The following is a 25,025-nucleotide window of genomic DNA, read 5'->3' as shown; positions in this document are numbered from 1 at the left end:
TACTTAAGGAATATCGACTGCTCATTTGTCCATTCACTAACGGAGTACCCATTGAAAATTTGTTAGGCTGAGGGGTGTGGGGGGCGCGAGAGGGGGCGCGAGTGGGGGCGCCAGCCAATAATATTGTGACGTGTGGCAGAGAGAGAAACTTGATAAGATGGGTGTTGGTAGTGGTGCTCGCGCCCCGGGACATGGTGTGGAGGGGCGCGAGAGGGGGCGCGAGCGGTTTTTATTTTTTATTTTTTTATAAATGTATTAAAAAAACGTATTATTAAAAAAATTAATCACAAACTGTAGACCTTCTTCCCCGACCAAGCACCGCTCTGCCGGTAAGAACACCACCAACTCCGGCAATCTGTTCTCCGGCAACCCTCCAACCTCGACCAACCATTTTTCCACATACCCCTTTAACCCCAATACCGACATCACCACTAAACTTCTGTACTCGTACTTCCTGACTGTTGATTCAAATCCGGTGCCGCGACCAAGAATTTCATATCTGATTTGATGGGTCCAAGCAATCGCAGTGGTGGCCATTTTCGGGAAAATTAGGGGTCTTGACCTGTTGAAAGATGTGAACTGGTGGTTTTCTTTTGTTCGTCGGAAGCTCGCCGGAAGACCAAGTACTTCTCCGATGCCGGCTACAATAATAATAATGCACAAATTTTTTTTCTTTAATAAACAAAGAGCCCAACGGCTCTATTTACGCATTCCCATGCCGTTCACGAGCGCTACCCCTCTTGCGCCTGCCTCTTTTTCCGCGCTCGCGCCCCTCTCGCGCCCCTCTCGCGCCTCGGTGGTGTGGTGCTCGCACCCCGGGGCGCGAGCGGCTGCCCTCTTGCACCCTTTCTCACGCTCCACACCCCTCAGCCTTAGGCTGAGGGGTGTGGGGGGCGCGAGTGGGGGCGCCAGCCAATAATATTGTGACGTGTGGCACAGAGAGAAACTTGATAAGATGGGTGTTGGTAGTGGTGCTCGCGCCCCGGGGCATGGTGTGGAGGGGCGCGAGAGGGGGCGCGAGCGGTTTTTTTTTTTTTTTTTTTATAAATGTATTAAAAAAACGTATTATTAAAAAAACTCATAAATTATTTAAAAAAACACACATTAATTAAAAAACACATTAATATCTAAAAAAAAATAAAGTACTAAAAAAAAACATTATTCTTATTCTTCGGCTTGGTCTTCTTCGATCAACCTCTTCCGGATACGTTCCTTTTGTTTTTCCATCAGCATTTGGTCGACCGGATTTAGGTTACTGAAGTCTCTTGTAAGGAATTCCAAATCTCTCATTCTTTTTTTTTCCTTTTTGTCATTAGAGACCACCTCCATGGTTTTGTTGAATTTATTGAGGGATTCAACAAGATCGTTGATGTTTACGGCTTCCCCCTCAGCCGGTTTTTTGCCCCTGGCGTCCCTTCCCAATGGCCGCCTCCTCGGCGGTGAAGACGTTTCCTCCCCCGCAACATTTAGGTCGAATCCAACCCGGCAATCCGACCCGGCGGAAGTGCTGTACGCTCCAGACGAACTAGTTTTAGTCTGTTTCGGCCCTACTTCCGCATCAACGTCCGGCGCCACCAGCTCAACCCACTTAGAACACCTTCTCAACCTCTCCCACACATTTACATCGTCCCACGTCTTCACCGTCCCATACCTCCGCATGCACTCCTGCTTCCACTCTTCGACAGTGAAATTATAAACCGCCAAATCGTCACTGCCACTTGGTCTCATACGACCGGCGTTCCTGTTGAACAGATTAGTAAACAAGCCGACAAATTTTCTGATTTCGGTCCACCGACCCGAAATCATATCGGCGTTCCGCTCTGTACTCCCAACGAGCGAATAGAACGTCTCCCTAACCTTTGTCCAAAAGACCTTGCTCTTTTGGTAGTCCGCTGCAAAATGCATAAATAAATTTGTAAGTCATTTAACTTTTTTATTTAACTTTTTTATTAAAAATCATTTTTAAAAACGTTAAAACAATTACCGCAACGCCGATCCTCAGAAGTGACTATCCAAGCCCGACACAGGGCTTCCTTCTCATCCGATGACCACTGAGTGATTTTCCGTTTCGTCCTTCCGGTCGAAGCCGAACCCGACCCGTCCGTTGCAACTTGTTTTTTCCGGTGGACGCGTCTTCTTTGTCCCGCAGCTTCACCTTCTGGTCCTTGTGTCTCCGGAACTACAAAGTTAGGAGACGGTTGTATGTTGGATGGTTGAAAGCCGGATGGTTGTTGCGACCCCGAATAAAACATCGCTTGGTCCGGTGCCGACCATAAATCGTCGTAACTGTAATCTGAATCTAGGTTTGGGTACCAATTTCCAGCCATGTGATATTGGTATGTGATATTGGTGTTGGTTTGGGTTTGATATAGGTTTAATAGAGAGAAAATTGTATGTTTTATTATGTTGGATGGTTTGTATTTGATATAGATATATATAGAGTAAATAAATTTTTTTTTTTATTAAACAAAGAGCCAACGGCTCATTTTCACCATTCCAACGGCTCTTTTCACCATTCCCAATCCCATTTACGCCCCACAGGTCCCGCTAACCCCCTTGCGCCTGCCTCTTTTTCCGCGCTCGCGCCCCTCTCGCGCCCCTCTCGCGCCTCGGTGGTGTGGTGCTCGCGCCCCGGGGCGCGAGCGGCTGGCCTCTTGCGCCCTTTCTAGCGCTCCACACCCCTCAGCCTTAGGATTTTATAGTTAATTTTGCATATTAAACTTATTTACAATTTCCGAAGAAAAGGGCACATAATAATTTCTATCTAACAAAAATAAATAATCTATGATTTGTGTAAAATAAACGTATAACAATGGCATACTCTCTATCTACAATGGTTCCGGTTAGGATTTGCATCTCTAGTTTGAGCTCACTAGATTCGAATTTCTAACGTTTCAAGCTAACCATCAATACTGCTTAGCTTGAAGAGATGTTAAAAAATTTAGTATTTAATAGGGAGCAACTTAAAACTAACATAACTAACTTAATTTAAATTGTGGGCACTGTTTTGAAACCCGGACGGCCCGGCCGGTCGGACCGGGCCAGGTGAGGTATTCGACCCGTTTTTGAAAAACCCGGCCGGGTTTGGAGGGTGGCGGTAGGCCCGGACCCGACGATCCGCGGGTCGACCGGTAAAACTCATTTTTTATTAAATCTAAAATGAAATGTGCATTGTGAGATTTGAACTTGGGTCATTTCCTAGATAGAAGCTTTAATAATTACCCAACGAGTCAACCAACCAAACTTCATTGATGTTTTTATTGATCAAATATATATCATATATATTAAAAAAACAATGTATAAAAGATAAATAAACATTAAAGTTTGTTATTATTATTATTTTTTGTTATTATTAATTTTAATATGTATATGAATTATATATATAAATATATATATATATATATATATTCAAATTATTTATGACGTCATCCGGGTCAAACACCGGTCCGCCCTCCCGGGTCGGTCCGACCTTTGACCCGGTAAGGCGTCCAGGTCGACGCCGGGGCCGGGTCTGAAAACATTGATTGTGGGTAGCTCATACATCTTTACTTGTTTCATTCCATTCCTTCCTCACCCTACTTTCTCAACATCACCACCACCTAACAACAACCACCACCTGACCGCCACCGTCACCATCGCCACCACCACCGCCGCCACGTGACCATAACCGCCACCACCACTGTCACTGCCTGACCACCACCATCGTCGCCGCCACCCTACCATCGACATCACTACCAATGCTACTACTGTCACCCCACCACCATTTTCGTTGCCGAAGCTGTCACCATCACCGTCGCCATTTCAGTTTTTTTTTTTTTTTTGTAAAAAAAAATATATTTTTGGATAGGAATATTTTTATTATTTCTATTTCATTCCTATAATTTTTTTGGATACCAAACAACATAAAGTAATTATTCATTTCATTTCAGGTTAACCAAACAAGACAAAGGAATGGTAATGATCCATTTCATTTCCTTGTTCATTTCATTCCCTCTTCATTCCAATACTTTCAACCAAACATACCCTAGGAGTCTAGGAACCGAAATGCTTGACAATTGGTAACGGTTTGGTGGTTGGGAAGTTATATACTTATATCCCACACTTCCATCTGGCAGTCAATATTTGTTTGTTATAAATGGGCGGCTGGATGCTGATTGAACATTCCGTAATCGATACCATTTTTCAATTTGAGAACTTTTTAATTATTTCATATTTGCTTAATAATTGAAATAATAATAGTGAGCCAAGTAGTTTAATACTTGAAGCGTAACTAGTTTTATCCGGTCTGGTTTTGTTTGAAAATTTTATGCTTTTTTTGTTGAATGCAGTTCAACATTGATTTTGGGTGAACAACTATGATCCTGTGAGTGTCTATACACACATGAGCAAATCACTATCGACAATCTAGTTTTCTTTGTATCAACTCAACTTGTTCGAGTTCTAAGCGTTAGTAACGGTTTTTAATGTTAGTGTTTTGGTTTTTTATTTCATCACTAAAAACCGTTACTTCACTTTTTGACATATGAACACGTCATCGGATTTCCAAGACTGACTTTTAATTACTTCAAAACAGAACGCTAAATTCATAAGTTATACAACTTTGAAACAAAGTACAAGACAAACGGCACAAAGTACAATTATAAACAACGCATGTGCTAGTCGTAGTTGCAAAATCAAGCGCTAAAGGAATCGACGAGCATAGAAACGGTAGCCTCAGAATAAGCAGGGAACACCAACGGCAGTGAGTTGACTCGCTTGACCAAAGCCTCTGACCAGGCCAAGTACCGGTTCACCTGGTTGGGTGACTCCGGCTCAGACGGGTTCGAGCCATGGGCCTTACTCTTGTTGTCGGTTTGCAGCTTCTTCAGCTCGCTGGTCCAAATATCAATCAATCCAGACATGCTTTCAATTTGATTGTGTTCTTTTTGTTTTCAAGCGTTTGATGTTTTTGAGATGTGAATATGGAGATATGGATAGTCGCACTTATATATTGTTTTGGTAGTGAAATCCACGGCGTACATCGTTTGTTGGTTTGGCTGTAGACAATAGTTTCAGAGAAACCGGGATCTGTGTGCTGGTGTTAATGAGGCAGTTAAGGATCTGGATTCCGAGGTAAAATCCATTAAACCAAAACCGTTGACGGCGGGCCCCAGTTTCAACTTTAGTTTAGTTTTGAGTTCCTGGTTTGGTTTATATCCATCTAACTTTTTAAATGGTTTAGATCCTCCCACATATTTTTACACACCATTTTATTTTGAGAAAATTACCTAAATCTCTCTTTTGGAGAGAGAGAAAAAACCAAATAGTTTGTGAGATTTTATTTTTTTAAAATAGCCCATCAAATTCAACTTTCACGTGACATTGAGATATTCCCCGTGAGTTTTCGTGAACCAATCAAAATCTGTCATGTGTTTTCCATTCTCACCTACCACGATAGTATTCATCACAAATCTGTCTGAAGCTTTACTTTTGAAATCAAATATAACTTGAACAAAACCAACTTTAACGTGATGTTTCAAGTTGTTTTTATCGGCAACGTTAGTTTTCAAATAAGATGATTTTTGAGTTTTTTTTTAATTTATCTCCAAAGATGAATTTCAAATGAATTTCAACCTAGGAGATGATTTTTTATTAAAGTTCTTATGTCAAGGCCAATAAGCTTTGAAGCTTCATTTATTATCATGAATCCGACTTCTTATTGAAGCTTCAATTATTTGTTCCTGCTTTTAGTTGTCAGTTCTGTCCCGTAAACCCAAAGAGAATAAACCATTGGATACCTTATAATATTAATTTCCAATTATTAAATATATAATTAGTATAAAGTAATAAAACCTAATTACATTCTTTGTAATCTAATTAACTACAAATCGTAATAATAAATGTAAATTTATAAATCAATTTCATAATTACCAAATTAAGGCAAGAACCTGTCAACTACCGCACTCGTAACTCCGACAGCCGGAGTAATTCCGGCAACCGGAATTTCACCGCATTTTTTACACCTCGGCGTCGGAGTTAAGATCTGACAGCACAACAGACACGAGGAGTGAGATCCAAACCGATTTAGTGACTGGACTAATGTCAAGGCCAATAAGCGTTCTACCACCCAAAAAATTAACACTTCATTGAAAATATGTAACTCATTCACAACTAATTGAAAATAATAACAAACTAATTTGTAATTATCAAATCAGATTCAGATTTACGCAAGGTTCAGAAGGCCATCGAATTCACGACCAAGAAGTAGATGAACAACCCAACCCGAACAGCTTCATACGGGAGTGGGAGAAGAAGAACATGGTTGTGAGGAGAAGAAGAAGAAGAAGAAGAAGAAGAAGAAGAAGAAGAAGATGATGATGATGATGATGATGATGATGATGATGATGATGATGATGATGAACTTTAATTGAAAATCGTCTCCGAAGTTGAAATTCATTTGACATTCATCTTTGGAGATGAATTTCAAAATAACTTTAAAAACCATAAATTTGAAAACTCACATTACCGATAAAAACAGCTTGAAACATCACGTTACAGTTGGTTTTCTTCAGGTTATATTTGATGTCAAAAAAAAAAAAGACAGATTTCGGATGAATACTAGCGTGGTATGTGGGAATGGAAAACACATGGCGTATTTTGATTCGTCCATGAAAACTCACGTGGAATATCAAAAACTCACGTGCATGTTGGATTTGGTGAGCTATTTTTGGAAATTGAAATCTCACGGGCTATATTGCATTTTCTCTCTCTTAAAAAGGGCTATTTAGGTAATTTTATCTTTTATTTTCCTATACGGCTCGTATAGCACATGACTCGTTTCAGTTTGTATATGATGTTGTCGGTCATTGTTTATAGTGTCTCGTATAGCTTTATACGGGTCGTATAGGCCTATGCATGCCGTATAGACAATTTTTTTAAAATTTTTTTATGACCATATATTTAATATATGTGAATGATGACCATACAAATGTTTTTCGGCAGCGATTCACAGTGGTCAAAAGGCAGCTTGAATTTTTCTGCAAATGTTTTCTATACTGTCATATAGGTATAGGTTTTATGGTTTGTCAGAGAGCAATACGAGCCATTTAATGCCAATAGGGCTCGTAAAGGTCGATACAGTCGTATAAGCTGCAAAAAGTTTTTTTTGTCCCATGTCAGTATTCGTACCCTATGCGGCCCGTATAGGCTTATACGAGCTGTATAGACATGTGTGTGTGGGGTGGGGGGGGGAGTGTTGTATGAGGATCACGTCCCATTCAAATTAAATTCTCAATATATATATTTTTTTAAGTTAAGTTCGGTGTCGAGGCTTGTAGGACATGGCCCGGTTCGGTTGGTTCATAGGTGGGCCGTACCATCTTGATTTGGAGTTTGAAAATTAACTGGGCCATATTGGGCTGGAGGCATGCGAATCAAAAAGGCATTTGATGCGGGGTTGTAAATGATGTTGGGTTGTATAGTTGTTTGAGGAAGGAAAAGGGTTCAAAACGGTCTTATTTTTTAGTTTTTTAACCAAGGAAAGAAAGAAAGAAAAAAAAAAGAGGGAAGGGAAGAGAAGGAATTTTTTTAGTTAGTTGTGCTCTTCAGTTAGTAATCAGTCCATTTTTTAGAGGATAATTTATTGGAAAAAACATCAATTTAATCCCTCCTAACTCCTCATACTCATTTCATTTACATCTTAAAAAAACTCAAGAACACCTATTTTTTAAATATTTTTAGTTTTCCTTTCATTTCCCTCATTTAATAAAACTCAAGAACAGAGGCTCGGATACCATCTAAGATGGTAAAGACTAACTAATCATTTTATTCAATAAGCGATTACAATATGTAAAGATAAACTTGGTTCGTTAGCTCAACACTAAAAGCATAAATACTAAATTGGCAGCTAAACCCCGGGAGTTATAAAATGTTGAACCTATCAAATCATTTAAATCAAAGCAAGTCAATCAGGTTGAGGTTTAAAATAGTTCAAATTTCGATATGTTATGACGGTTTATGGTGAACTATTTGGTTTGGAACTTTGAACTAGTGGTCATCTAAATTGAACTAGTTGTTTAGCTTTTATTATTTATTTTTATATATTTTATATACATTTACTTGCATATATGTTTAAAAGCAGGAACGGTTATTATTGTACTACAGTAGAAACTTTACAAAATAATATACTTGGGACCATCAAAATTTATTAATTAAAATAGTTATTAATTAATCGATAAATTTATAATTATTAATTTATATATTAATTAATATTTTATTAATTTATAGTATAATACTTAGTTTACAAATATCTTTCAAGCTTTCACTTAATTATTGTATACAATGCATGTATATCAAATGAACAGCCCAATTTAAAAGAAACATTCAATCTCCCACCTTATTATGCTTCTTGTGTTCAATGTATCACTTTATGGACATTAAAAATATTTTCTATATAAATACAAGATCAAAATAGGTTATCATAAACAAATCATACACACAACATGGCTTCCCATCTTAAAGGTGTGAAAAAAACAACAATGTCAGACGAGATTCGAAGAGCATTATGCAAGCACAACAAGGATAATCCAAGTCTCACTCAAAAGCAATTGCAAGAATGGGTTCGTAGTAACTATGGTTTGCGGTGAGTCAAGCGACAATATCGAATACAGTTAAGCGGTCTTTAGAGTATCTCTCACTTGCTCCCGAAAGAGGCGATTTTAAGTCATTTTTCAAGAAACCTTCATAAATCATTCATATAATATGCTCTATATATAAGGAATTATTAATTTATATTTTATATGAGGTCTAAAGAAATTATCAAAAATGTATTATCTTATAATTTTAGCGAATTATTAATTTAGCACCCCATCCCCGAGTTAGGACCGGCAAAAAATATTATCTTATAGAGTTTATTAAATAATCAAGTATTAATTTATCGAGTTTCTACTGTAGTTTAATAAAAACTAATACATAAAATAAAACTAAAAAAATAATTTTAATTGTCAAAAATAAACCGTTCAAAACATCAAATCAGCATGCCCACACAGCCCAATTGGTTTGATTTGCCATCTTTACAGTTAGCTGTTGGGACATAAGAGCGGACACAGTGGCGAAGTTTGGATTAAAACATCAGGGGGCAGACTTAAAACGTACACAAAATTTCACAAACGAATGAGGACGGGCTTAAATTTTCGGCCGAAAACAGCTAAATTTTACACTACGTATAAAAAATTTCAGCCGGAAACAGCTAAATTTTACATTACGTATAAAAATTTTCGGTCGAAAACGGGTAAATTTACACTACTACGTAAAAAACAGGAGGACGGGACCACCCGGGCCTTAAGCAACTTTCGTCATTGACGGGATTGGGAGACGTAAAATTGGTGATGTGGTAAGATGGTATTGGGAGTTGGTGGGTTGAAAGATCGTCAAGAATAACTATTAATGGGCGGAAACACCATTCAGATCATTTCGATACCAAAATACAATGCCGAGATAGTATCAGGACAACGGGTTTCACTCCGTCCACCCTAATTAATCAATTCTAAATTATAATTACTCATCCAAACAACTCAATCTAATTTGAATATAGGAAAACATGAATGATGGTATTATATATATTATATAACATCTGGTTCAATTCATTCATACATAATATTTATGATTGATGATTCTACATGAATTCAACAACAAAACAAAACATACATTTTTGTAGGTAAAAAAATATTGCAGTCAAACAATTCCCACAAACAATTTCTCACTCCGATTCTTCAACAGAGGCTTCAATTCGAAGAAGAACAAAGCCAATAGCAACCCCAACAAGCGTAATCCCGTTCATGATCGCCGCTATCCTGAATATCTCACCCACCGCATTACACGTGGCCGTAAGTGCACCACCACCGCCGCGAGCTGACGGTTTCTTCAACTCAGAGACAAAGTTAGCGAAGAGTTGTTCGGTGGAAACAGTGGTGCCGAGTGAAGCAACAGTGTTGTGAGCTTTAAGTCCACCGAATGAGTTGAGGCCCTTGATGTAGGTTACCTTGGTGGTGGTGGGTCTGCCAGAAGACCGTGTGGGAAAGGCTGCCGTGAAGTTGACCGGAGATAGGGTGGTTGCCATTGGTGATTGGGTTTACGAAATTTGTGGTGAAATGAAAGTAGAGATGATGAAAAATAATAATAATAATAATAATAATAATAATAAAAGAGAGAGGGAGAGATGGGATAAGGGGGGATATGAATGGTTGGTTGTAAACAAGATGACAAGATGAGGGGAATAGGGAGCTTGTGTTTTACAAGTATACTTTGCCTACTTGCAACTATTTCAAATACTCACTTGCTAACAATATAATTTGTACTATTTTTGGAAATCGATATGACTAATAATGTTGGAAATCTTGTACTATTAAGTGTAATAGTGTAATTTAATTCTATATATATTAACTACTCCTAAGTTATTAATCCATGTGACAAACCTCCAAAGCTTGGGTTCAGAATATAAAGAGGATGTCTAATAATTGAAAGCAAACCAAAACCCGTGAGTATGTTTAAGATTGAGTTTGAAAATTGCTTATTTACTTATTGGTTTTCTCAAAAAAAATAAAAAACTATTTTGAAATTCCAGGATTTAAGGCTTTTTAAAAAAATGTTTTTTTACCCTATCAAAAAGTTAAAATAAAAATGATATTTTTAATGGTCAAACACATTTTACCTTATTGGCTTAAGAAACCAATAAGCTAATAAGGTGTTTTCAAACTCAATCCCAAACATGCTTTAATATCACGAGGAGTTGTGAGGAATATAACAATTAAATATTAAATAGTTAGTAATAAGATTTAGAAATTAAAAAAAAAACAACATACCTTTTAATTATGTGAAAACTAAAGAAGCTAAAAAGTATACGACACTAATTGTCATACTCACTAAAGTCATGTGTAATGGGCTACAAATTTGGGCGATAATGGACGAAAACGCCGCCCTCACAGGCGACAAAATGGGCGAAATTGGGATGCGAGACTAGTTTTTGTCGCCGGCTTGTTCGTTGGAAATATTATTATTACATTATTATGTGTGATATATATATATATATAGAGGATGATTAAAGAGAGAAATGAAATTACTGCGAGAAATGAATATGGGCCACTGATTTTATTTTAGGTTTTAAAAGCTTCGAGATTAATTAAAAAACTATAAATGCATCTCTCACTTCAATTAATATATCTATTAAATTAATATAACTAATCAAATTACTATAATTGAAAAATATTAAAAATTCATTTATTTTCTATCCAAATTTTTATCCTACACAAGTACAATTTATTCATACGTTAAAATTTCTTTCTATCCAAATTTCTTCCAACTCAATATATAAATATCCATCAACACGTAGTTACATTGTGATAAATAATATAAAAAACTATTTTACATGTGTTAGCATTAAATATCAACAAACAAAAAAATACAACATACACAAAAATATATAGCATACACTTGTTCTGAGAATAAAAAACATATAACATACACACAAAATTCATTATCAATAAAATATACACGCACACGAAAACATATAACCTACACATGAAAACTTTATCCTACACAAATACAATTTATTCATACATTAAAAAAATTTTCTATTTAAAACCAATTTATTCCAACTCAACTTATCAATATCCATCAACACATAGTTACATTGTGATGAATAATACAAAAATCTATCTAACATATGTTTGCATTAAATGTGAAGTATACAACCTACACAATAACATATAACCCACACTTGTTATAAGAATAAGAAAACATAACCTACACACGAAAAACATATAACCTACACACGTATAGGATATGTGTATATATGTATAGTTTATATAATTGTTGATGTCGAATTTAATATGCAAGTTGTATGCTTTTTTGTATATTGTACGTTTTTATTACTCAAAACAAGTGTAGGTTATATAATTTTGTGTAGATTGTATATTTATTGTTTATATATAATGGACACATCTGTATGACATTTTTTATTATTTATGAAAACTAAATTAGTGTTTTTATCTTTTTAATTATTTTAGTTAAATTATGTAGATATATTAATTAGAGAGAGATTTATTATGATTTTATTAGTTGTATTAATTGGAGAGAGAGAGTGTGCATTTATTGTTACATTTATATCATTTTCATTTATATTTAAACTTTTAAAACCCAAAATAAAACTAGTGACTCATATTCATTTCTCGTAGTAATTTCATTTCTTTCTTGAACTTAAATATATATATATATATATATAGGGTTAGTATCATTTAAGAACTCTAAAAATGTTAAGAACTCTAAGGAACTCTACACAACCAAACATTTTCTTAATTTTTTTATATACTAACATTATTTAAGAGCAGTTTTATCATATTTTATATAAAAATTTTGATTACATATATAAATAACAAGTTTACATATGTGTAAAATTTATGTACTAACGAATTTACATAGGTGTAAAACAAAACATAAATATGTATAAAACTAGTATTCAAAATTGTAATCGTAAATATAGATATAAAAAATGATAAAGCTACACTCAACTAACATTAACATACAAATTTTTTTATAAAAACAGTAGTTTTCAAGGGTTCTTTCAAGTTTTTAAATAACTTAGCAGTTCTGTAATGATACTCATCATATATATACATATCTATAATAATAATATATATAAACGAAGATTCAAAAATCTTAGGTGTCGCGATGTGGTCGCTCCCCCCTTTTTGAAAGCCACCAGATTACTTGATTTTTGAATGATGCACTCTCATTGATTTAACCCGGTTTGACCCAAATAACTATTACACGGGTTATAACTAAAGGCATCGTTTTCACTCACTCTTCTAACAATAATCTTCTTCAATAACCACTAGATAATCTTCTTTTTATCTTGATTTTATTTTTAGATGGTCATCAATTTGGTTACTCAATTGAATGATTCAAAGAACTGCCTCCTCTTAATCACAACTCTGATCGGGTAATCTTTCTCTGTTTGGTGTTAGATCTGCAAAAGTGGGTTCTCTCTCTCCCTCTCTCAAACCCTAAAGCCGCTGCCTTACAAGGTCGATTAGGTCAATGGAAGTGTGATAAGCTCTCAATTAAGTCACATGTTAACAAGGTCGATCTGTTACTGCTAACACAAGTGAAAGCTCTCTATATTACTTACGGTAAACAAAATTAGTCACATGTTAACAAACTAAAGAAATGCATGTTATGGTTTCTAAAATGTAGATCCATGAATACTTGGTGGCATATTGATTATATATTAGCATTTGTTAGAGAATTTGCATTTTTGACTTTTTACCTTCTTTAGTGACATTATTTTTTGTGTTTAATAATATGATTAGATAAAAATGGCACAATGTTTCGATCCTTCGGTTCAATGGCAGATGCGGTTAACAAAAAGCGCAATGGAATCGAGCTCTATGTCATCCAAAATGTGGAACTCTTTTCCTTTGAAACCAAACAAGAAAGGCGCACTCAAACCCGCCACAAAGTTCAGAATATGTGCTTCAGCAGATGGAACAATTAACAGACTGGAAGACTTGCTAAACTTGGATGTATCTCCTTACACTGATAAGATCATTGCTGAATACATTTGGTAAAATTTTCACTTTTTATATTCACATCTATTAATGCTTCATATGTTTTACTTATCAAGTTTCATACATTTTATGTTTTGAAACAGGATTGGAGGATCTGGGACAGGCGTGCGCAGCAAATCATGGGTATGTAAATATGTAACATGCTGAGTTTTGAGTCTTGATAATAATCTAAAGTCTAAACTATAGTTTTTATGACTTTTTTTGTAGACAATTTCAAAACCTGTTGAGCATCCTTCTGAGCTTCCAAAATGGAACTATGCTGGATCAAGTATCGGACAAGCACCCGGTGAAGACAGTGAAGTTATCTTATAGTAAGTCTTATTTATTGTAACAGTTAAAAAACAGAGCTGTTAATCTTTTAGAAGGAAGTAACTGTAACTGGGTTTTACCTTTTTAGTCCGCAGGCGATCTTTAAGGATCCTTTCCGTCGTGGAAACAACATCTTGGTGAGTGTAATCTTGGTGAACAGAATAACTGCACATAAGTAAAATAGTATTATAAAATATAAATCATATTAATTCTAATTATTGTTTTTTAAGGTGATCTGTGATGCATACACACTACAAGGAGAACCAATCCTGACAAACAAACGTGCTAAGGCTGCTGAGATTTTCAATGACCCGAAAGTTGTGTCACAAGTGCCATGGTATGTTTTTCTGGCTTAAATATTTTTTATTTTTATTTATAAAACTTTTAGAGACTAACTTTTGTTTAATGAAATCTGATATTAGGTTTGGGATTGAGCAAGAATACACTTTGTTTGAAGTGGCCTTTGGGTTGGTTGGCCCACTGGAGGGTACACTTTAATTATTTCTGTGGTATTTTTGTTTAAAATATCTATAATATATATAAACGAAATCTAAAAAATCATGTGTCGCGATGTGGTCCTCCCTACCCCTATGGAGCCACTATATTGTTTTATTTGCAAATTGTGAGCTCTTATTGATTTAATCCGGTTTTGACACATTTGATCCTTGCACAGATTATAACATCTTAAATAGAATATCCAAACGGGTACCATACCAATGCAACTGCTCTTTGTCTTGAGTATATCGATGAACCAGTCACGTTTAGAATTCGCCAGTCAAAAACCTAATTTCGTCATCAACAACCACCTCTCCTTCTTCGTCATCGTTGATCATTCGCCGTACACGATGCACCGTATGACGTCATTCTCCCTCAGGTTTTTCTGATCTATAAACTTATCAGCCAACTAATGTGTTTAGATCAATTCATATGTTTCTTTGTAGGCATAATCGTCATTAACTGTTTAGATACGATTCAATTCAGTGGTTGTTTAATATATTTTCATGATTTTATTAATGAATTCGCTATCTAACTGAGTTATTGTAACTTGATTAGACTCAGTTTGATGATTTATTGTTTCCTTTTGAGGTTTTGGCTTCAGTTATCCTAAATTTATGTTTTTGTTGCTGGTTACGGTGTTGGTTTAGAGTTATGAATATTAATTGGTACTTTGGTGTGTTTTTAGGGTTCATGATCTTCCAAAGTTGAGAATTTAAACACTCAAGTTTTGTGACATACGGCGGGGTCGAGAGCTGCATTCTATATGCTAATAACAATTCTCATGAATATGAAAGTGTTGCAAGTAATTTAGGAGATAGATGTCCAACTGAGTCACCCTCGAACCGTTGTTCTAGCAACAAATCTTCTGGTTCCTTTTTTTCTCAGTGGAGTATAACGAAGAGAGATGAACATGAACATGAATGGGATTGTTTAGAGGATACTACCAGAACAAAATTCTCAGATGTTGATGTAATGAATAAAAACTATGCAAAGCTTTTGTTGGGTGAAGATGCTACATGAAGACGTAATGGTGTTTCGCCTGCTTTAGCTTTGTCTAATGCCATAGCAAATCATGCTGGTACTTTTCAACTTATTTTATATTGTTTGAATTATCAAATTAAACTTCTTTGGACCTGCTTTTAGAAACTTTTGCTCATATATTACTAAAGTTTATACATTTTATTCACAAAATTCACATGACACAAACACAACCTGTGTGAATTTAGTTTATATTTTATATTTTTGCATCCCAGTACTTTAAAATTACATATTTACAACAAGAATAACAATGTATATTTCTCTAATTTTTAAATTTTGACTTAAGGAACCCAACCGTTGTTATGACATAAGCCGCATTCTAAAACGAATTGAAATAAATGTTTAAACGGGTCAACCCAATTTCGTTTATCGAAAACCAAAACCGAACTGTTGAAATTTGAAACCGAATCAGACGGAACTGTTCGAAACGATTTCGTTGACCAAGTGGCAAATTTGTGCAATGTGACCAAGTATAGTTAAACTGCAGGTTCATAGTCAATAACAATAGTTTGGCAGCTTCAAGTCTCATTTGTGTGAAAGGCAATAATAGGTTATTTTGACTTGAGGCCCGGTCTTAATTAATTGTATAAAAGTCAGTGAAGTTGGTTTGTGGGCAATCTGGTTATATTGAATATTGACTTGGTTATATTGTAGCTTAAAAGATAAATTTAATGAAAACGAGTAATAGAAGTTAAAAAGGGTTCTAAAATTCAATCTTAGCATTTAGCATACTTTCTGTTAGGTTAGTATTCTTATTTCAACAAAAGTTTGATATTGGAAAAATTCTAGATATCCATAGTCAATGTTGATGTTTCAAGATTTTATATAAAATCTTAGTCTGAGAATTTAGAAATTTTCAGACTACAAGTTTAATTTTAAAAGTGAATTTTCAAAACATTAATTCGGTGGTGTTGTTAATTGAAGTCAAATATAAAGTCAAAGTCTCAAATTTTGGCAACTTCTACACAAACCTTTTACCATACGTCATATCCAAAACTCAGTTAACCGAAGTAATTTTTTTCTTTTACTGCTATGATCATTTTTGCATGTGTGTTAAGTTTTAACTTTGGGTCATACAATACAAATTACTTTATTGATTTTTGCTAACAACTACAGTGAGATCTCGCCTTTTTTTTTAAACAATTGATCCTGCCTTTATTGATGTAACTTCATTTGTAAAGATTTTTCAAACGGGTCGGGTTGGTTATGAGCACTACCTTGGTTGGATAACGAGTCCAAATGTTTGTATTTTTAAGGTTGTATATTCAAATCCATTAAAAACGGGTTATAAGCAAAATGAGTTTTGCTCATTTAAAAAAATGATCAGTTTTGGTTTGCTTCAAAACCTGTTTGTTTATATTAATTGATGACCAAGATTTTCATACTCCATGATTTAAAAAGAGTTTATATATGTTCAACATAAAGGAAAGTTTGACTTTCGAGGTCAATATTGTGATAATTGTTTTGACCATTATTTGCTATTTGGTATTTTATGGTTTACGTTTACCGTTGGTTTCTTCTTAATTTCAACCGAGTACGTGTCGATTTTATCTATCATTTTCTCTAATACCATACAGGAAAAAAATTATTTTACACTTCATACATAATAATCTGACTCTAGAAGTATATCACGTTCCCTTTTAAGTTACTTTTTCATTTGAATGGACAATGGATCTATTAATATGTAAAAGTTTCAAAATTGCAAGCGGGCCAGGCAACCTCCAAACACTTTTGCTCAGTTTTTTTATTAAGTTGTAAAACAGGCTCGGCTAACCTGGAAAAAATATTACAATCCATTTGCAGATACATGACTTGCATAAACATAAGCTGCAAGAGACTGCAGAAATCTGATTCATAACTGTTTGTTTTCAACATACTGTTAGTTCACAAAGTTACCCATAACATCCATAACTATTAATTAATACTTTGATAAAATTTCATAACTTAAGTGCACAAAAACTAATAAAAGAAAAGTAACATGAAGACATACAAAGTGCCCAAAATTGCTATATGTTTTTTTTTCTGTTACATGCAACCTTACCAAATTTTGTGTTCATAATTAACTAATTAATGCACGCGGTACATGTTGATTTTTGCAGGATATAGTGAAGAGAAAGATGTTGGAAGTTAAATGCATAAAAAATAAGATTGTTTTCTTATCAAGAAGAAATATATATAGTTGTGTACGTATCTTTTTTGATTTGTTATGCCTTACATAATAGACAATTTTTTAAAAAAAATACCCCTGCACATATTTACCAAAATTTTTCACTTAATCTCGAACCTCTTAATATACTATCGGTCTCTCCCTTAAATTTAGACAGACGTCAATTTTATCTGTTAAAAACATGACTGGCATCCAAATTTCGATAAAATAAATGAATTAAATTAATTTATGTTTTGAATATTATATTAATATATTTAACTGGACTCATTTGTTCTTCTTTCATAACTTATAAAACATATGATTTTATAACATAAACAAAGTCTTGACATGGATTGATAAAATGGACATTTTGGAAAATTTCCCATAGTTGGATCATCATATTTGCTTATTTGGTTTGGTATTTTGTCTAGTATGTAAAATGCAATTTAATAGTTACAAATTGTAAAAAAATGTGTAGTCAAATCAGTTACAAAAATATGAGACATTTAGTTTGTCATACGTCAAGTCACGCAAGTTGAAATACCATAGCCATTAAAATCTAAAAAAATTTGTGTATCTGTTTTATTGGTGTGGATGGTTCGGGATAGTGTTTGGGAACAACTTTGATATCAGCGGGAATACCTAGTGACGGATCTAATAATTTTTCTCGTGAAGGGTGCGACCGACAAGCTTAATCAAAATTTTATAAGGGCGGTCGGAATTTTTGGATATAGATAACACTAAAAGCTTTTCTTTTTCTAAAGGCATGAGACTATTTTGATTAATATCTGTAATATATATAAAGGAAAACATAAAAATCCTAAGTGTCGCGATGTGGTCGTTTCCCTTCTTTTTTGGAATAACTAGATTTGCTTGATTTTGAAATAGAGACTTCTCATGCATTTGACCCGAATTCACGGGTATGGGTTTTATCAAACCCAGATATTTCCTAAACGGGTTATAAAATCGCATTAAATTAAAAACTAATTTTCACTAAATATTTGATATAAAAATCCTATAAAGTAGGGATATGCTAAAAATTAATATATGATTTATTTAAAAATATATATATTATTTATAATTAAAAAAACAATTTTATAGTAAAATAATATACGGGTCTTAGGTATAATCAAATCCATATAGCTTTTAAACCGGGTTATGACATCTCATTTATTTGTGAAACAATTTATCATCAAACCATAAGTATATTATTAAATCTCATACAATAAGAAAAAATAAAAATTCAAAAAATAAATAAATATCAGAAACAAATAATATAAAACAATCCTGTAATACGGGGGGTAAAGACTAGTTAATAATAAATGAGTAAAGCAATGCTAATAAAGGTAAGGCTTGGTGGTGGTTATGATGATCACATACTTGGTGCAACTTGTCTTTCTTTAAGATTCACGCCACATGCCACTTTGTGCTAGAAGGACGCCAATAAAATTCAAAATTATGTACTTAAAAAATGTCATGCGAAAAGTTTTTCTACATATGTTATAGGCCCGACTTGATCGATCTAAAACTTCGTTTTAAACCCAAAACTAATTATAGTTTAGGCCCAATAAATTACTAGTCCATTTAAGATTGGGCTATCCTTTATTGTTTTCAACTTTTATAATATAATGAGCTAACAAATTCCAATTTCCAAATTCCAACCTAAACTATTCATTTCACCCTTCTGTTTACAATTACTTATTATTCACTGCTTCTATGCATTTTCCACATTTCATAAACTAAACTCACATTCTTGAGCTTATAGGCTAAAAACTCGAGTGAAATGATCTTGATACCAATCATATATACATGATGAAAGAATCTTGAACCCATGCTTATTTTCGTTTTCTCTAAAAGCGAAATACCCATTTTAACCCTCACCGGAAAACCAAACTTCATCGTAACTTGCGGTTATTTCTAGCGGACACCTTATGCAACAATTTCACAAATCCAAGATAGCTTAGCTTCCCATCCGAATGTCGTATCCATTCACTCACAACTACATGCAGTAGGACCGAAGGACCTAGGCCGAGTTCCTGAGAAACAAAAAGGGTAAAACCATCGTTATATAAAAACCTAACATAAGTTTTAATAGAAGTTAGTGTTAGAACTCGAACTATTACAAAATTAAAACCACAAAACTCAAATATTATAAATTTTTAAACTTATTTAAATGAAACCATTTATATAACTCACTCAGTTTATTGAAGACATCAACTTACCGATGCAAGTTCTTCGATAATGATGGCCCTATTACCATCATTTTCAAAAATCTCATAAGCCGAACGGGCATGTTCTTCCCAGCGATCAAGTACTTCGAGCTGATAAACATTAACCGCAGCCGCACAAAAATCATCAAAGTCCAACTCTAGTGCAGTCAGCTAACCATCAAACATAAACAAACTTTTAGCCAAAACATACACAAGAAGACCATTATTTAGTTAACTAGCAAATTTTAAGACAACCAATTACCCAATTAAGATAGTCTATGATTCGAGCTTCCTTCATTGCATTCGTCGCATGCTTCATCAACGCCTGTCCGGTGTCCACACACAATTATAACATATAAATAATACTCCCTCCGTCCCATTATAAATGTCCTAGTTTGACTTTTCAAGTCTTTCTTTTGCAACTTTGACCGTAAATATTTTTGTTCGTGTCATATAATACTTGATGAAAATTATATCAATGTAAAGTAAATTTAAAACCCAATCCATTCATATATTTTACATCAAGTATTATATAACACAAACAAAAATATTATCGGTCAAAGTTAAACAAGAAAGACTTGAAAAATCAAACTAGGACACTTATAATGGGACGGAGGGAGTATAATCATAAAGCCATGTGTTGTTAAAAAAAATTAAAATAAAAAGAGCAGCGAGACGATGTCTAACCGTTTTAATGCTTCCGACTGTTACACGCTCGGAGTTCGCTAAGTGTGTAAATTGTTTCCTAAGGTAAAAGTGATCATCTGTAGTCAAGGTTTTTGACAATGCCTGTAACGTATAGAAAAAACATGTAATCAGAAAGTTGATACACACAAACATTATACACTTTATTATTTATATGTTTACTTGTGTTAATGTTAATGTAATATAGTTTACACTTTACATAGAGCGTACCCGTAAAGCCGCTTTGCGCAAAGGAGGTGAAGCCGTGTAAGATTTTAACGATCTCAAAACTCGAACATCAATTGGTACTTCTACCGCACTATGATCACGAATCCATGGATGGGCTGAATGAAACAAGAAATGGTGTGACAAAAATAGTATTTAATAAAAGCATGTAGAAGAAAGTATAAGACCGAGCAAACCATGATGAACACTTACTTAGAGCTTGGGCAGCGGTTAACCGTTTACGAGGATCTTTATTCAATAGACCCTTCACAAAATCTTTAGCTATTGGTGATAATGAAGGCCATGAGCTTTCGGTGAAACTAGGAACCGTTTTGAGGACTGCCCGGAAAATGCCTGACTCGGTCCGGGCCCAAAATGGTCTACTACCACATAGAAGAATGTATGATATCACACCTACACTCCAAACATCGGCTTCGGTATCATATGACCTAAGTAGAACCTCGGGTGCTACATAATACGCGCTTCCAACAATGTCGTTAAGTTTTTCATCTGCAAATCGCTACGAGTAATTAACAACTCGTGAATACCGCCTAAAATCTCAAGTAACATAACTGATTATGTGATTATTTTCAATATAATAATAAGTTATAAAATACTAATGGGATAATGTAAATCTGAATACTTCAATAATACATAATTTGAAGAAATAAGTTTTTAGCTTTTTAAATAATCTGAGTCTATTATTTGATTACTACATGCAACCACTTGAAGCACATCTAACATTATTTATTACAATTAATTATTTGATTGTGATTAGTTGATATTAATCAGTTCAAAACACAAATCTAAACATTTGTTAATTCGTGTTTCATTACTTACCTGGCTTAACAAACACAGATAACCCGAAGTCGATGGCTTTTAACGGGGAATTATTTTCCTTCGATTTCAACAGGAAATTCTAATCAAATGAACTAAAAAGAACAATTAGCAAAACATGAATAAATTCGAGGTCAAGTTCAAATATAGAGCGGAAACACAAACATAATAAAAGAGAATATAGTTTGTAGTTTTGGACCTCGGGTTTAAGATCGCGATGCGCTACGCCTTGTAGATGGCAAAATGCAACTACATTTAGCATCTGAATTATAACATTTTTTGCCTCATCTTCGGTGAATTTCCCGCCCCTAAAACAAATTATAAATTCGAAACTAAACTTATGATTTTTAAAAATAATCAAAAAAATCTCTAAAAAGCTATGCATGTTTTTTAGAACCTTGAAAGTATTAGATCAAGAAGCTCGCCGCCTTCACATAATCTGAGAGACGCAAAGTTAGATATATATAACAAAAAAGTTGTTCATGCTTGATAATATTATCTAACAAATTTACCCTCGAGTAAAGTTGTCAAAATACAACTATTTATATATTTTATATGAATTAACTTTTTGTTATTAGAATCATATATCTCACGTGCCAAATATGGGTGTATACTTACTCCATGACTATGTAGACATGATCATTGTCTTCAAAAGCATCATAGAAACGTACGAGGTTAACATGCCTAGACAATTCTTTTAGTATTCTCACCTCTCTTCTCACATCCTCGATCGCAATTGCGGTCGTCATCTGCCAAAAATAATTACATTTCATGTCCTTGATCAATAACTAATTAGGTAGTCGGTTTTGAAAGTGATTAAGTAAAATCATATAATCAACCGTCATAAAATAACTATTGATTGTTTGTGTTGTTTGAGGTTCTAAATTTAAATAATGGAAGATCAAATAATGAAATAAATTAATAGGATATATTAGATACTTCAGGGGATCACGGATATACGGATCCAATTTAATATTATGATTGTGATCAATTAAATCAGATATTATTCATTTTTCACATGCTAATGAAAACTAGAACTAATAGATTATCACAATGAGTCAATATTCACTGGCACATCCAAATATAAGTATCTTGGATGTAATATATAAAATGGTTCATCCATCAAATGTTTTCATATTTTTCTAGTAAGAATACACGCTACCACAAAAATTGACAAGACTTTATTTTTTGACAAAACAGTCACAAAGACCGACTTTTCATAATTTCTTACAAAGGAAACCAAATGTCACTAGTTTGCGACTGTCTTCAATGTTATAGAAGACTTTCATCATCATCATCATCATCATCATCGTACTCAGTATATCCCACCAATAGCAATGCTATGGTAGGGTCTGAGGAGGGTAAGATGTAGACAGCCTTACCTCTATCCCATGAGGCTGCTTCCGGTGAGACCCCCGGCTCGATAGTAGTTTTGCATCAAGCCTAGGACATAAGGCACATAGCACTCAATCATCGGGACACCGGCTGATTGGTACAACTTTGTGACAATTATTTCATCACTAAACAATTTTTTTATTGAAAAAATGAAAGGTTAACAGCAATCCTTTAATGCAAAACGGCAATAGAAAATTAATTAGCTTAATTCCAATGCACCGGATGGCCATGATACGAATTAAAACGTTACATATTATTAAACATTTAATGTTTTCATAATTCACTGGTTAATAATTATTAAATTATCTACACAAAAATTATCATAATTGCTACTGATTTTTTTTAAAAAAAAAGTGTGTATAGAGAAAAGAACAAACAATTTAGTGCCCAAGACAAATATTAAAAATGGGTCTTATATAAATATATTTTTTTTAAATATCAACGTTAATTGTAATATGAATAAACAAAATAACTATTATTGACATATTGTAGCAATAACATTTTTAGGTTTTTTTTGGTTTCTAGAGCATCAAACTCTCATTATATAGGTTTATTTTTTTAAATACATATAATAATATTTTATAAAAATATTTGATTCTCTTATCGAAACCATGCCCTATAAGCCGGCTGAGCCCAGTATGAGTTCGAAGACGGCCCTGATAACATAAACAAGTTTGCGTGTTTGGCCAGTTTATAATTCAAACGGTTCGGTTTTAATAGTTTATCAGTCTAACGAAGTTCGATCAGGGTTAATTTTCTTAATCATCCTTCTAGAAAAAAAAACAAAAACAATTATGTGAAAATAATCACTTTCATATTTCAATACCTTATCCTTGGGTATGACTTTCACGGCGACTTTTTCACTGTCGTGTTCACCGGACTTACACGTGGCAGACACCGTATACCCAAAATGCCCTCGTCCCACTTCTTCTCCAACCTCGTACAAATCCTTAAACCGTTTCGACAACCCGAACCTCTTATCCAAACCCGTCAACACTTCCTGACCATCTTCTGTCCGCCGTCCTCCCATCAGCACCGCCATTATATGCTTCGCCGGCGATGGCGGCGGAAACGCTCCAGTTTTCGGCGTAGAGTTATCGCCGGTTGAGGGCCGTGCCGGAGACTTTTGAATGCCTAATAAGGACTGGATAGGACTGAGGTAAAACGGTGAGGCTTTTCCGGTGACGGATGAATCGTAGGTATCTTCATGTTCTGGTGTCTTGGGTTGTTCCGGTAAGTCGCGTGGTGCGTATGGGTTTCGTTTTGGAGGCTTGGGATTGGATGCACATGTGCCCATGATGATGGTGGTTGGTGGTTTAAAGGTGGACGGAGTATATATATCTCCGTCGTGAGAGAAGGTAGTTTGCAGATAGAATTAATATTATGATTGTCTTCATTTGGTTACGAGTTTCAACTTTCAAGTAAGGAAGTGATGCTATTGGTCTTTTTCATTTATTGTTTATTAATATTAATAATATATATTTTCTTTTAATTGCGTTTGGATCCGTCTCTAATAAACAAACGTGTCTTTCTGAGACGGGATGTCAACTCTCCATACTGATAATGACGTTTCAGGCCTGACTCACCCAAGAGCACCATCAAGGAGGAAACCTACCACTGTGAAAAACCCCAAACCTCAAGAATTACAAGTCTTAACCGTCACTCTCATGTCATTGAGCCAGAAACAATTGTTAATAATAATATTAATATTAATTATTTGTAAATTTATATATAATACCAAGCATATGAGAGCGTGTCATGTATCAAAATGTTCAAACGACGAGGTTTCGTGGAATAGAAGGCAACTTTACATTTTTGTTTTTCACCTTTGAACAACTGTCTCACAATGAAAGAATAGAATTTTGTGCTAGTACAACACCAAATGGTAACATGTTATCTTTACGATTTCTAATTCTAGAACCTTTTTAGGATATGGTCCTTTCATATTTTATATTATCTCAGTTAGTTGTATGATTTTCATTGTAAATTAAAGAACTTTAATTAACGAAACTATGTGTATGTGTAGGTAAACGTACTAATCAGATCACCGCAAACGCACGAAATGTTGGTTCATCGACAACA

At 34.4% G+C, this 25,025-nt stretch overlaps 3 protein-coding genes across 3 annotated transcripts; 1 reads left to right on the top strand and 2 right to left on the bottom strand.

The window, feature by feature from the left end:
* Window positions 1-9,736: 9,736 nt before the first annotated feature.
* On the bottom strand, window positions 9,737-10,096 carry LOC143582982 (uncharacterized). The gene has a single exon (XM_077065419.1). It carries the CDS (start codon window positions 10,094-10,096, stop codon window positions 9,737-9,739), a length of 360 nt encoding a protein of 119 aa, XP_076921534.1.
* A 2,975-nt stretch (window positions 10,097-13,071) lies between these two features.
* On the top strand, window positions 13,072-14,423 carry LOC143582971 (glutamine synthetase, chloroplastic-like). Its single transcript, XM_077065413.1, has 7 exons — window positions 13,072-13,114; window positions 13,344-13,597; window positions 13,685-13,724; window positions 13,809-13,912; window positions 13,999-14,047; window positions 14,141-14,247; window positions 14,333-14,423. The coding sequence occupies exons 2-7, from the start codon at window positions 13,350-13,352 to the stop codon at window positions 14,406-14,408; spliced, it is 624 nt and encodes a 207-aa protein (XP_076921528.1). The 5' UTR covers window positions 13,072-13,114; window positions 13,344-13,349; the 3' UTR covers window positions 14,409-14,423.
* Window positions 14,424-19,325: 4,902 nt separating this feature from the next.
* Window positions 19,326-24,330, bottom strand: LOC143582970 (CDPK-related kinase 5-like). Its single transcript, XM_077065412.1, has 11 exons — window positions 23,770-24,330; window positions 22,167-22,297; window positions 21,946-21,987; window positions 21,748-21,856; window positions 21,552-21,630; window positions 20,925-21,221; window positions 20,718-20,830; window positions 20,490-20,591; window positions 20,065-20,127; window positions 19,815-19,973; window positions 19,326-19,628 (listed from the first exon to the last, which is right to left on the bottom strand). The coding sequence occupies exons 1-11, from the start codon at window positions 24,238-24,240 to the stop codon at window positions 19,488-19,490; spliced, it is 1,707 nt and encodes a 568-aa protein (XP_076921527.1). The 5' UTR covers window positions 24,241-24,330; the 3' UTR covers window positions 19,326-19,487.
* Between the last annotated feature and the right edge of the window lie 695 nt (window positions 24,331-25,025).

Source organism: Bidens hawaiensis, unplaced genomic scaffold, assembly GCF_021521415.1.
Source record: "Bidens hawaiensis isolate Kalapana, Puna unplaced genomic scaffold, B.hawaiensis_p1.1 tig00032093_1, whole genome shotgun sequence".
Taxonomy (NCBI): Eukaryota; Viridiplantae; Streptophyta; class Magnoliopsida; order Asterales; family Asteraceae; genus Bidens; species Bidens hawaiensis.
Note: the sequence above shows the minus strand (reverse complement) of the source record. Positions and strands in the feature narration are given on the sequence as shown.